The 13,541-nt window shown below is 37.0% G+C and overlaps 1 protein-coding gene across 1 annotated transcript in view; it reads left to right on the top strand.

Moving 5' to 3' along the window:
* The window catches only part of PIGS (phosphatidylinositol glycan anchor biosynthesis class S), a 30,266-nt gene extending 19,030 nt beyond the window's left edge, over positions 1-11,236 (top strand). The window contains exons 8-12 of the mRNA XM_063449961.1: positions 3,865-3,979; positions 4,345-4,490; positions 7,979-8,079; positions 8,754-8,964; positions 10,559-11,236. Of these exons, the coding sequence (XP_063306031.1) occupies positions 3,865-3,979; positions 4,345-4,490; positions 7,979-8,079; positions 8,754-8,964; positions 10,559-10,834 (849 nt within the window). The 3' untranslated portion in view covers positions 10,835-11,236. The remainder of the gene's footprint in view (positions 1-3,864; positions 3,980-4,344; positions 4,491-7,978; positions 8,080-8,753; positions 8,965-10,558) is intronic.
* Positions 11,237-13,541: the final 2,305 nt, after the last annotated feature.

Genomic DNA, 13,541 nt, shown 5'->3' with positions numbered 1-13,541 from the left:
CCAATAGGAGGAAATATTTGCCATCTTCCAGCTGGACTTCAAGTAGTAAGTAAATTTATTTAAAAAAAAATATTGAGAGAGTGTTAGAGTGAGAGGCTATAGTGCTCCTTTAAACCTGTAAGTATGTGCAGTGTTTCATACAGAAATCAAGATCCTTGGAGTAACACTTTAACTGTTATAACTCAGAATATCCTGCTCTGCTAATAAAGAATTAACGACTTTTTTTTTTTTTAGACTTCTGCATCTGATAAAAAAGCCTTTCTAGGCAGATAATTCTCATGTGGATCACATGTGGATCACCTGTACTGCTTGGAATTGCAGGATGCAGTGCCTACATTACATGTTCAGTAACCCATACATAATGTGCCCTAACTTTAGATACTCTCTAATGATGCAAGAATGGTGAACAGCTTTCCCATTAACAGATGAGATGTGTGGAGCGATATGCAATGCTGTGAAAGAGAAGCACACATTTATATTTTATTATTTAAACCTCTTCCTACATGTTTTCAATGTTATAAGGTTGTTAAAAATGGCTGTTACAACCAACATGGCCATGTGCTTAAGAAAAAGAGAACAAATATTCACCTCTTTAGAATCCTCATATAGAAACCATTTATTCCGTGCGAAGCAGTTACTTTTTATTTTTATCGTATGATCTAGATATATATCTCTATCTATCAGAGTGGACTAACATAATATTTCAAAGACCACTATGTTAGTCCAATAAAAAGGTATCATTGCATTCTGCAATACTCTACTATTTTGGCATCTTGTCTACTGTACTAATATGGCTAATATAACTATATTCCTATATCTCCAAATAGGTTATGGTGGGGAAGATTTGTGATTGAAAACCCCTTCCATCTGAAGTATGTGGATAGTTAATAGAATGTTAAACAAAAATCTGCACACCTGTAAAGCCATGAGACTTGCTTTTCCCACAGAAATCGAAAGCAAGTCTTGTGGCTTGACTGGTGTGCAGATTTTTGTTTAACATTGTATTAAAAAAAATATATTAAATGTAATTGGCATATTATCCACTAGATGTCCTCACAGAATAACATTTGAAAGCAGCTGTGTTGCTTTTTGAAATCTCTTCACAATTTAAAATAAAAATGGGATTTTCTTATTTCTGAATAAGTGTATGATTAAACAATAAGTTTATCAACATGTGGGTCCTATTTGGAAGGAAAACATAGACTCAAGTGTTTTACCGGTCAGCTCTAAAGCATATTTAGCAAGTCTGGATAATGTTATTCTGTATAAAAATCCCACATGAGATGGGAATTGAGGGCATCCAATAATTCCTGAAAAAATGTTTCTGATATAACGGTAAGTTTTTAATACTTATCTTCAATAATCTCTACTCAACTGAAGGACCAGATATGCGGTGTTGCTGCTTGGTTGATGAAAGGAGAACATAGGTTTATTCAGAAAACAAAACCCAAAATTAACAATATAATACGTGGACTCTTTGAAGGTGTCTAGCCTCTTCACAGTAACATTGCTAGCTTTCTTTCCTCTGATTGATGAATTTAAAACGGTCTTGGATTCTAAAATCCTGGAAGAACATGCAAGCTCTGCACTGCTCACTTCTGAAAGGCAACAATGTGTATAGTTTAATAGAATACTTTGTCTGTCATCAACATGGATAAAACATGTCACGTGAGTCATGAAACCTGTGCTATAGTGTATTCAGAATCTTGGATCTCTATAAATGTTGCACAGGCACCAGCAGAATTGAATTAGGACTTAGATATGTTGGCATATGGTGATATGTGTTGCAGACACTCCCTGCTTCTCACTGTGTTCATCTGGAAGTACAGCTTAATCTGTTTCCATAATCCTGTCAAGGGAATGCCACCATTTGTGTGATCAGCAGGCATTGTGCTACTTGACAGGTACATAAAACCCTAGAGATAGAGTTGCACTAGTGCCTAGTTCTTCTAATCCTACCTTAGCTCCTTTTGGCGCTCCCCTTGCTTCTGAACCACTTGTCCATGCATGCAAAGACTTGTGCCTAGCCTCACTCCTGTACCTGTTTGTCATGCTTCCCAACTTCTGAACGGTTTTCTTTTTCCCAATTCGTCCTGCCAGCTTCAGCCACTGGATGACTCTTTAACATTTTAAGTTTTCTTACTCCATTTTCTACATGACTCTGTAAACTATAACTTGACTTCCATAAATAGATAGGGCATATCAGGAATAACCTGAATATTTCACTTTCCTTTGCAGGCTCTGTCTATGGTTTAAAAATAAATCATCCAGACCTGGAACATGAATGGCATAGCCACATATTGGATATTAGTTTGCCTAATGCCAGACACATTTTCTCTTTGTCTGGATGTAAATAAACTTTACTACTTTCCACGGTAGCCATTCATGAATGCTTTACCGTACAATTATTTGACCGCTTATGAAGGGGTGCTACAAGTAGTGTATCAATGACAAGTATCTGAAAGAGGCATACGCTCAAATATTTCTGAAACCACTTTTTTTCCTTTTTTTTTTTTTTTTGAAGTTTTGAATTGGGGTTCCAAAGAAAAAAGTGCTATCTTTGTATCACACACTCTTCTCTAAGATACACATCTAAAAAAATGTTTCTATACAGAAACATGGATTGTCACACAGGATTGCAGCTGCCAATCTTCCGTGCTTCGATTAGTGCTTATTTTTTACACCAGGCAAAGGTAACCTTCAGCACGCCAGATGTTTTGGACTTCACCTCCCATGATGCTTTGCCAGCATTACAGGTGTAAGAGCATTATGGGGGATGTAGTCCAAAACATCTGGAGTGCCGAAGGTTGCCTATCCCTGTTTTACCCTATGAAACCGTTGCCCATGCTTCTATTCAGTGGAAACAAAGGATGGTTAATCTTTACTATTGTAATAGAAGCCAGCTTGAAATGCATTAGCCGAGCTGTTTGTTCAAGTAAACTGCTTGCAGTTACAGATTTTTATTTTTGTTTCTCCCACACAGCATGGAATGTAATCAAACAAAGGCTTGATTGAATATACAAATTTGACATCTATGTCTCAACTTTTTTTTTTTTTCCTTGTGGATTTTTAAAAGTCCATAATGTATTTGCTTGTCTCAGTATTAACCAACATACCAAGTTGCCTTACGGTAGCATTTTGAGTATCTCTTAAAGTGGTTATGATCTAACACTGTAAATCAATTCACATTCATCCCAAGCTTTACAAATGGGTCACTGTAGTTCTTTATATATTAAATGTATATGCTGTTGCATATGGTTCTCTCTGTAGCTGGTTTGCTAGAATTACACTTTGATTAGCTTAATAATACACTTTATTTTATTTATTTATTTTTAATTCGTATTACTGTTGTAAACACAAAAATGTTTATTGCTTACCCTATGGGTAATTCCTACCAAACCTCAGAGGAAGTACATATCGGTAATAGGAGGCATGTCCACTCTGTATATCATATACACCAATATTAGACCACTATTTCAGGCAACTCGCTGCCCTATTTAGTAATATTCTGAAAACTATAAAATTATACATTCCAGCACTTCCTTTTTGAAAGTAGTGTAGCTTTATTCCGTTGGCCAAAGTGTAAAACAACAACGTTTCAACCTCTGCAGCAGTCTTTATCAAGCTTGATATTGACAGCACACCTATATATTTTGTTTGTTGCTTTGTTTACCATTATGAATAGGCAGTGGATCCTCCTATTTTGTAAGCTGCTGCTTTATTTTAAATGGTTTTGTGGTTCTGTTAAAGCGCTACTAGACTAACTTCAAGGATATGATTGGTAATGAAGTCTAAAATTGCAAAACCCAATTCAATACATTGATACCACACTGAATTAAACATATATCTGTCTATCTCTTTCAGATATTGTATTATGCTGTTCTTGGAGTTACACCTCGCTTTGAAAAGTCTAGTTCCAGCTACATCCTTAATGCAAATAATTTGCCCCATGTTATCAACCCAGTAGAGGCTCGGCTTGGTAAGGGACCAGGGATAGTTTGGGAATTTGGTATCATTTAAACCAACCCTATTTTATTTGGTGTATCAGGCCACATCCATGTTGCATAGAACCCCCAAATAGGGGCCAATGCAATGAGAAAACGGTTACTGTAGGAACAAGTAATATTCTGTCAAATAATGTTCTAATACGGTCATTGTTCAAGAAGGCTTTGTTAATCCTGGCCATTGTGCCATGCTGTGGAATAATAGTACATTGTTAAAATAATGATTATTAACATGTTTTATTATATGCAAATACTATCAGAGAAGATTGAAGTGAGCTGGATATAATGCATGCATGTCTATATTGTCTATAATTATTTTTTTATTTTTTTTCTTTTGCAGGTTCCAGTGCTGCCTCTCTCTATCCAGTCTTGAACTTTTTACTATACGTTCCAGAATATTTTCACTCTCCTCTCTACATCCAGGACAAAGATGGTAACAGGGTACCAACCAATGCGTTTCACAGCCCACGCTGGGGTGGAATCATGGTGAGACTTACACTGAATAGTATATATCATTTTTAGTGTCTTCCCCTTATAGTGCATTTAAATTAACAAATTAAGGTTTATGCTATGTCTTTTTTTGTTTGTTTGTTTGTTCTTGGAATAGCTTAAAGGGACACTATAGTCACCCAGACCACTAAATCTCATTTAAGTGGCCTGGATTCAGTGCCCCTGTCCCCTTAAACCTGCAATGTAAACCATTGCAGTTTTTGAGAAACTGAAATAATTACATTGCAGGGTTAACTCCTCCTCTGGTTACCGTATTCTCGACAGCCCCTTGCAGTGCTTCCAGGTCCCTGACAGAGTTTGACTCTGTCAAATGACATTGGACATCTCACGCATTGCATGAGGTAGTCTGTCTGCAAATTCCCCATAGGAAAACCTTAACTCTTTCACGATCAGAAATGGGTGAGGGCCTATTAAGTTGACAGATGACACGAGTGTTAGGAAAACAGGTTTGTACTTCTTACATTTTGGTGTTCATTTAATTAAGATTTAAATCTAAATTTGTTAAACTTATTAGGGTGCGTTTTTGTGTTTGTTTGTTTTTTACACATAATGCATTTATTAAAATACATTTCCTGCACCCATTCCCCAGTTTCCAAAATCAACTCAAGTGGGGTCCACTTTAATTCGTTCCTGCCCCTCTAATATTTTTATGAAATAAATTGGAGAAATGTTACATTTGCATTGTGTTGTCTGTAGAATTTGTGAGCTACTTCCCAATGTGTAGTACACCTGTGTCTCTCAAAAACAAATTCTAGCATCTAATTATGCACCCAGACTCCACCCTATAACTATCTGACATAATTTACCCACCCACGTATTCAGTTAATTGCTCTCGGATTGTTTATTTTTAGTTATTTTTTTCCTCTTTCCAGATCGGTGATTTTTGCTTTCATTTTGCAGTTTTCACGTTGCTATAATTTGTTTAATGAATAAACCTTTAAGGGCAGTTTGCTCAGGTTTGCAGATGAAGTGTGCATTCACTGAGCAAACCTTTTATAGTGTCCTGGTGGAGTTGCTAAACTAAACGTCTTGTGTAGACTGAGGCACTATATGTGAAGGGGCCTGTGCCAGTTTGGTTTTAGTGCACATGCACCTGCTTCCCATTTCAGAACAGTATTGCAACATCCTTAAAACTTCCACTGACTTGTCCAGATGGCATTGTTGTAAGTAATTGCATAACAACGCTTTGCTTTGTTTAGAATTAAAGGGATCCTATAGTGCCAGGAAAACAAAGCCGTTTATTCGATGCTTTCCTATGGGGAAAATCTGACGCTGAAGGTCCGTGAGGAGTCCGATGCGTCTCCAGTGGCTGTCTGGCAGACTTAGAGCTGCAGTGTAAACAGTGCAAAAGGGTCACAGCACCCAGACTACTTCAACTAGCTGAAGTGGTCTGGGTGCCTACAGTGTCTCTATAAAAATAAAATTGGATCTATGAGCAAGTGTGTGTAGCTGCTTTCCTGTCCAGTCTTAAAGGGACACCCCAGACCCCCTAAAGCACTTTACAGTGTTGAAGTGCTTTATGTGTAAATAGTGTCTTTTTTTTAATTTTATTTTATTTTATGAAAAGTGCTGATTTGAGTAGAATGTTTTTTCATTTTTATAAATTAACCTGGTTTCACCCTGTGGCTATAAACCAAACAACTGGTCCGGTTACTTCCTTGTGATTTTAGCTCAGTGGAGCTAAAGTCATTGCCCAGAGACCTTGCCTTGCACAGTCTTCTCGTTGAGCTGCATTGGAAGGTACGTGATTGTACAGCCACAGAAAGTCTTGGCGAGATTAGAAAGGAAGGGCTTGCAAAGCCTTCAGGCGAGGTCTTAAGCTTTTTTACAAGCTGTTTTTAGATTGACTGACTATAATGGAAAAAATACATAATTAAATTCATACATTTTCATTGGGGATATATCTACTTTTATTTAATTATTTTGGCGGTGGAGTGTCCCTTTAAGGAAAATAAGGTTGCTGATTTGATGTGGGATAGAGAAGTAGTGATTAACTCTTGAGTCCGAAACCAAATTCGTCCTCTTAACGACCGGGCCTAGCAATACAAATGTGTCAGAGCTGAACACATAGACTGATTACTGTTATTGTGCTGCCTTCCTAGTGCAATGAAGAACGCTTCGATACTGAAGAGTATGTAATGAAGGTGTTTTGCAGCATTCCTTTTGTTACATATTATTTTGCAGCTGAAAAATGGGTCAGTCTCATAACTGTGAAACTGGAGAATGTACATCATTTTGTCTCCTGTCAAAAACATTTGTGAACCAGTGGGATAGTGTATGTTTCTGGGATACATTATTTATTCATTTATTTGAATATCTTGTGCCAGTGTAGCAGTCTACAATTAGCAGTACTAATAATATATATTATTATTTTCAATTTTTTTTTTCTCATGCATTTATAGTTTTACTAAACCTTAATTCTTAATCCAAGGTAACCCTAAATTTGCATTTTAGCAAAACTAGTACTTGGAGCATCCCTTTAATATATTAATGATCTGTGTATGAAATGTCCATGTTTCTATTACCTATGTTATGTATAGGTGCTGTACTGCTACTTTCTAAAACATTTTTCAACATGTTACTGCGTAAACTCTCAACAGGGGCCTGGAGACCTGGAATTCCTTTTTTTTTTTTTTTTTTTTTTTCTTTCTACATTTTTTTTTTGTCTATCCATCTTTCCATCCCACTAGTAGGGCCTATTTTACTCTCTTACTATGTGTTTAAAGTTGGACTGTCCCCAGAGAGTAAGTCTTGTAAATGCAACCAGACTGAGGCAAACCTACTCGTTTGTTTATGGAACCTTCTCAAAGTGACTCCTTTATGGAACATAATACACTCCTTTAAGACAGGATCTTAAATTGATCTCAGTTTTACACTGACCACTGAGTAGGTGCTCTATGGCATTTTTATTTTTATAATGGTCAGGTTAGGCCACAAAGGGGTTTAGGCCTTTATAAATAACTTTGGCAGATGCTGGACAAAAGGCTATTCTTCCCAATGGGATCAAATAATACCCCTCCAATTTATTTGCAGTTTATTCTTATTTATTAGCCATTTTTTAGTTTAGTGGAGTAGACCCACAATAAAGAAAGAACATTCAAACAATTATTTGCTAATTGGTCCCCTATAGATCCTTTACCACATGGTGCGTCGTCCTCCTCTTTTAATGGTTTTTCTAACTATTGTATCTTCCAGTTTTGATTTGTAAGTAATTTTTATAATGCCTTGACCATTCTACTCTCTTTGTTCTTTTATGTACTGCTCTTTTGTTTTAACGCTGCATGTCTTCAATAAAGATATAAGAGGGGTGGAGGGGAATATCTCTAGTACATGACTTCTTCCTTACATCCAGCATGCATTAATTCTTCAGAATAGTTTTTCGGTGACAACTTTAATTATAATATGGACTATTTGAGGGAGAGAGAGTTACTGCTCTTTATCAGTTAATAATATTTATTTTACAGGTCTATAATGTAGATTATAAAAGCCAAGGAGAACAAGAACCTCCAATATACGTGGACATCGACATGGTGCAAGTGATGGAAATTTTCCTTACACAGCTACGGTGAGTCTCTGATAATGCACTGTATAATGATATATTTATTTAGATTGCTACTTATTCAATATTCTGTTCTTTACTGGCTGATAATGTTAATAAAGGAGGAAACCTCAGATATTAGTAGTTTGACAATGTGTTTATTCTACAACAGAGTGGAAGAACTGTCAACATTTTGACCCTCAATGGGATCTTTCTGGTGGGCAGCCACACAGTAGGTCCATATTGTCTATCTTCCACAGTAATGGTAGAAAACCAATAGGTGGTTGCTGGAGTCCAAGATTCCCAGTGGTTCCCTTTTATTCTCTGTTAATTGATGACCTCCTGGTCGATGATGTGTGATGGTGAAATATATATATTTTCAACTAGGAGAATAAGAACATTTTTCTCTTCTTTTCACTGTTAAAGGGTTACTCCAACAAAACATAGTCTTAATAAAACACTGTTTTTAGTTGGAGTAACAATTACTTGCATGGTCCCCTCCCTCCAGGCTGCCAGTGATTATTTCATACTGAAATGCTGCGTATGCAGACTTCAACCACCATGACTACTAAAGTGGTAATGGTTCACGGAGTAACCTTTTTCGAATATAACATATTCTTCAGACAATGCCTTTTTTTTCAATTCCATTTGATAAAAACGTACTAAATTGACACTTTCTGTCTTTTTACCATCATCTCCAGACTCCTATTAGGCATTACAAAGGTCTATGTGCCAGACAATTATATGGTGGAAAATCCAGGCAATGAGGGGCTGACAGACTGGGAGCTAGACAAACTCCTCTGGTCAAGGACTGTTGAGAATATAGCTACAGTGTCTACCACGTTGACATCTTTGGCTCAACTTCTGGATCAGATCGGGAACATTGTTATTAATGACAATGTAGCCTCGGAGGTAAGTCCTCTTACTATAATGGCGTCAGATGAACTTTACAGTGTGTTCATGGTAAACAAGATACTGTAAATATCTAGGGTGTATTGATGAAGATTCTGGATTGTCCTTGCAAGCTATTATCATACATACACAATCCTTGTATTCCAGACTTTAAAGGGATACTGTAGGTACCAAAGCATCTTTAGTTTAATGAATAGTTTTTTTCCAAGTTGGCTGTGTGAGTAGAGGTAGGGTAGTTGTGGATAGGGCTGCATAAACGGAAACAAAATTGATCTAACTCTTAAATGGCAGGAAATTGCGCAATGAGACTGCATGGGTATGATCTATACACCAAAACTGCTTCATTAAGCTATAGTTGATTTGGTACCTATAGTGTTGCTTTATGATAATAGCAGATGGCTTCCTGATTTGGTATACTTATGTGGGATTGACATATAGGAGGATAACAAACTAGGTAGCTATCTGCTAAACATCTGAAAGGCAAAATAAAGAAAAGCCATTTTCTGACCTTTCTAGAGGTTAGTAGATACATGATATATCTCAAAGGATCTTTTTGAGGAATGGGATGACCTCTGACATATACTCACTGATGCTCAGGGACATAGAGTTTGACTGACCCATACATGCACATTCTCAGATACACACGCTCACTTGCACACAATCACTGATTGCCACACACACTCCTATTACTCGCAAACCAATACAATCACCAATGTGCGCACACATTCACTGACATACACTGGCACATAAATACACACACGCAAACTCACTAACGCACACATATGGACTAATACAAACACACTGACACATGCACACACTCACTGACAGACCCACAGTGATTAATACAAACACACAGATAAACATATACTGACTTTCATTCAAGATCTCCCTTACCAGGCCGGTTGCCTGTCCCAAGCATTGGCCACTGGAATTCTAGCTTGCAAAGCTTATCGGCTGACTGGATATGACATGATGTATCCCAGCGGCATTCAGCTCTGAATTGAGAAAAGCTGATTGCTTCAGCCAGTCCTTGCATCTCTTCACTAAACCCAAGATGGCTTCTTTCCCTAAAGCGAAAGGCACTTTGTGTCCCCCTCTTGGGACACTCTCTAATGCGGCCTTTGAGAGAAATATGGGTCGGTACATGCAAAAGAGACCCCAAATGTGCCTCCAGCCTGGAGGTAACTACACTCCCAGGATCAATAAAACATATGATAGGACTGCGCACTGGTATGAAGTCTAAATGCAGAATACAATGTTTTGGCTCAAAAAGATCAAGCTTGAAATAAAGGTAATTCATCTTCAGCCTTGTGGATTCTGTAACATTTTGGATTTTATTTTATCTTAATTAGATTAAAAAAAAAAAAAAAAAAAAAACTTGAATAAAAATAAAAGATGCACTGACACTACCTCTGCTGTTTTTCAGCAGGAAAACCTAGGTGACTGATATTGATGGTACTGTGCTGATTTTGTTAATTAACTTCAAAATACTATCTATAATGTGAAATGTTAACATAAAAATAAATAAATTTGGAGTAAGGAGAAAATTGGCAATATTGTCAGAATGATGTTCTTGTAATATTTTTCTTTCCAGGTGTACCGTGCAGTTTCCTCTGTTCAGATCTCTATGACTGAATTAGATGCTGGTCGACTAGAGTTTGCTTTTCAAGCTAGCAAGGAAGCCATTACTTCTTCAGAAAAGGCGTTTTTTGATCCTTCTCTCCTTCACCTGTTATATTTCCCAGATGATCAAAAATTTGCTATTTACATACCGCTTTTCTTACCCATGGCTGTCCCAATCCTGCTGTCCATGTTAAAGATTGCCAAGGAGTACAAAGCTAGCAAAAAGGAAGCAATCAAAGTTGAATGAGCTGCTTGCTGGAGATGGATAGTTCATGTTTGGTATGGAATTGCTAAAAAAAAAAAGACAAACACACTATGGGTTGCATTTTAAAATTGCATGGACGTGTTTCAGTTAACAAGTATGACAGCCTGGAGGAGAACTGTATACCAATCATCCCTTAACTGTCATGGAGAAATCTTTAAATCAACACCTGGTTCTTTCACAGAGAATAGTGTGGTTTCGGTTTTCATGTGTTGAGAGTGTTGCAGCTGCCATAAAGCATGTCAGTGTGTCAATTTATAATATATGTATATATGGAGCATACTACCCATGTGATTTATCACTGATGTAGGCTGCAGGGCAGTCTGTCTCAATGAATTATAAGTTTTGTAACTTGGAGATGTAAATAAAGAACAACTTGAATCCTGATTACGATAATGTTTGGCTTTACTGTATGTTTAGTGCATTCATTTTGTCATAAACACTGCGATAAAAGGAAGAAATACAACATTAAATGTCTACTCTATAACTCAAATAAGCACAAATTTTAGTGATCTAAATTTCTATTGTTATACCCTATATATTATTATTCCCTATATCTTAAAGGGACACTATAGTCACCTGAACAACTTTAGCTTAATGAAGCGGTTTTGGTGTATAGAACAAGCCCCTGCAGCCTCACTGCTCAATCCTCTGCCATTTAGGAGTTAAATCCCTTTGTTTATGAACCCTAGTCACACCTCCCTGCATGTGACTTGCACAGCCTTCCATAAACACTTCCTGTAAAGAGAGCCCTATTTAGGCTTTCTTTATTGCAAGTTCTGTTTAATTAAGATTTTCTTATCCCCTGCTATGTTAATAGCTTGCTAGACCCTGCAAGAGCCTCCTGTATGTGATTAAAGTTCAATTTAGAGATTGAGATACAATTATTTAAGGTAAATTACATCTGTTTGAAAGTGAAACCAGTTTTTTTTCATGCAGGCCCTGTCAATCATAGCCAGGGGAGATGTGGCTATGGCTGCATAAACAGAAACAAAGTGATTTAACCCCTTAAGGACCGGACTGTTTTTGCAATGTTGTACATTTGCGACCAGGTCTTTTTTTACACTTTTGTGGTGTCTTTGTTTTAGCTGTAATTTTCCGCTCTCTCATTTACTGTTCCCATACAAATTATATATTGTTTTTTTCAGGACAAAAAGGGCTTTCTTTACATACCATTATTTATATAATCTCATGTAATTTAATTAAAATAAAATAAAAAAATATGATAAAAAAATTGAAAAAAATACATGTTTTTTGACTTTTACATGAAAAATTGATACCGGAGAAACTGACGGAAGCCAAGCACAGAGAGATGGACACAGGTTTCTTCAGGAAGGAAGAGATTCTTTATTGGATCACCGATCGGGACTCAGAGGGACTAATGTCACCAAAATACAGCAAGTTCTGAGCCCCGGACAATAGTGCAGGCTCCCTATATAGGCACATAACTCCTCCCATATTAAGCTCCACCCGCACATTCTCTTGACCAATCAATACAAATAAGAATTAACTTCCTGCTTGACCGCATGGCCTGTCCAGCACAATGGAGGAGGGGAATACTACATCCTGTATTCTTGCACATGCTCCGTACACTACTGATCGTATCTTGCCTCGTGCAACCAACTGATCGATACGTCAGCATATGCACGTACACATGCCACGTGGTAATCTCGGCCTACTAAATTTATTTTTACCGAGATTCCACCACAAAATCATTTACTCATCTACAAAAGCGAATGAAAAAAACTGCTAAATAGATTCAAAATTTTGTCCTGAGTTTAAAAATACCCAGTGTTTACATGCTTTTTTGCTTTTTTTTGCAAGTTATAGGGCAATAAGTACAAGTGGGATATAGCGGTTTCAAAACATACAATTTTTAAATTTATCAATAGTGACATTGTAACACTATTATCTGTCATAAATCTCTGAATAACACCCCACATGTACATATTTTTTTTAAAGTAGACAACCCAGGGTATTCAATATGGGGTATGTCCAGTGTTTTTTAGTAGCCACTTAGTCACAAACACTGGCCAAAGTTAGCGTTCATATTTGTTTGTGTGTGAAAAAAGTAAAAAACTAAATTGAACGCTAATTTTGGCCAGTGTTTGTGACTAAGTGGCTACTAAAAAAGACTGGACATACCCCATTTGCAATACCTTGGGTTGTCTTCTTTTGCAAATGGTATGCCATCATGGGAGTAATTCTCATTCCTGGGCTACCATACGCTCTCAAAGGCAACGTAACCAACCTGCCATTTTCAACGTAAAAATATGTGACCCATATATTTGACCCTGTAACTTTCAAAAACGCTATAAAACCTGTACATGGGGGGTACTGTGATACTCAGGAGACTTTTCTGAACACAAATATTAATGTTTCAAAACAGGAAAGCGTATCACAACAATTATATCATCAGTAGAAGTGCTGTTTGGGTGTAAAAAATGCAAAAAAAGTCACTTTCACTGACAATATCATGGCTGTGATATTTTTTACTGTTTTGAATCATTAATATTTGTGTTCAGCGAAGTCTCCTGAGTAAAACCGTACCCTCCATGTACAGGTTTTAGGGCGTCATAGAAAGTTACAGGGTAAAATACAGTGCTAGCACATTAAATTCTCTGGTCTTTCGTCCTGGGTTGGCAGACAGGTCCCTCAAATTGCAATCAATAAAATTACTTAATTATGTAAA

This window comes from Pelobates fuscus, chromosome 1 (assembly GCF_036172605.1).
Source record: "Pelobates fuscus isolate aPelFus1 chromosome 1, aPelFus1.pri, whole genome shotgun sequence".
NCBI lineage: Eukaryota > Metazoa > Chordata > Amphibia > Anura > Pelobatidae > Pelobates > Pelobates fuscus.
This window is presented reverse-complemented; position numbering and strand designations above follow the sequence as displayed.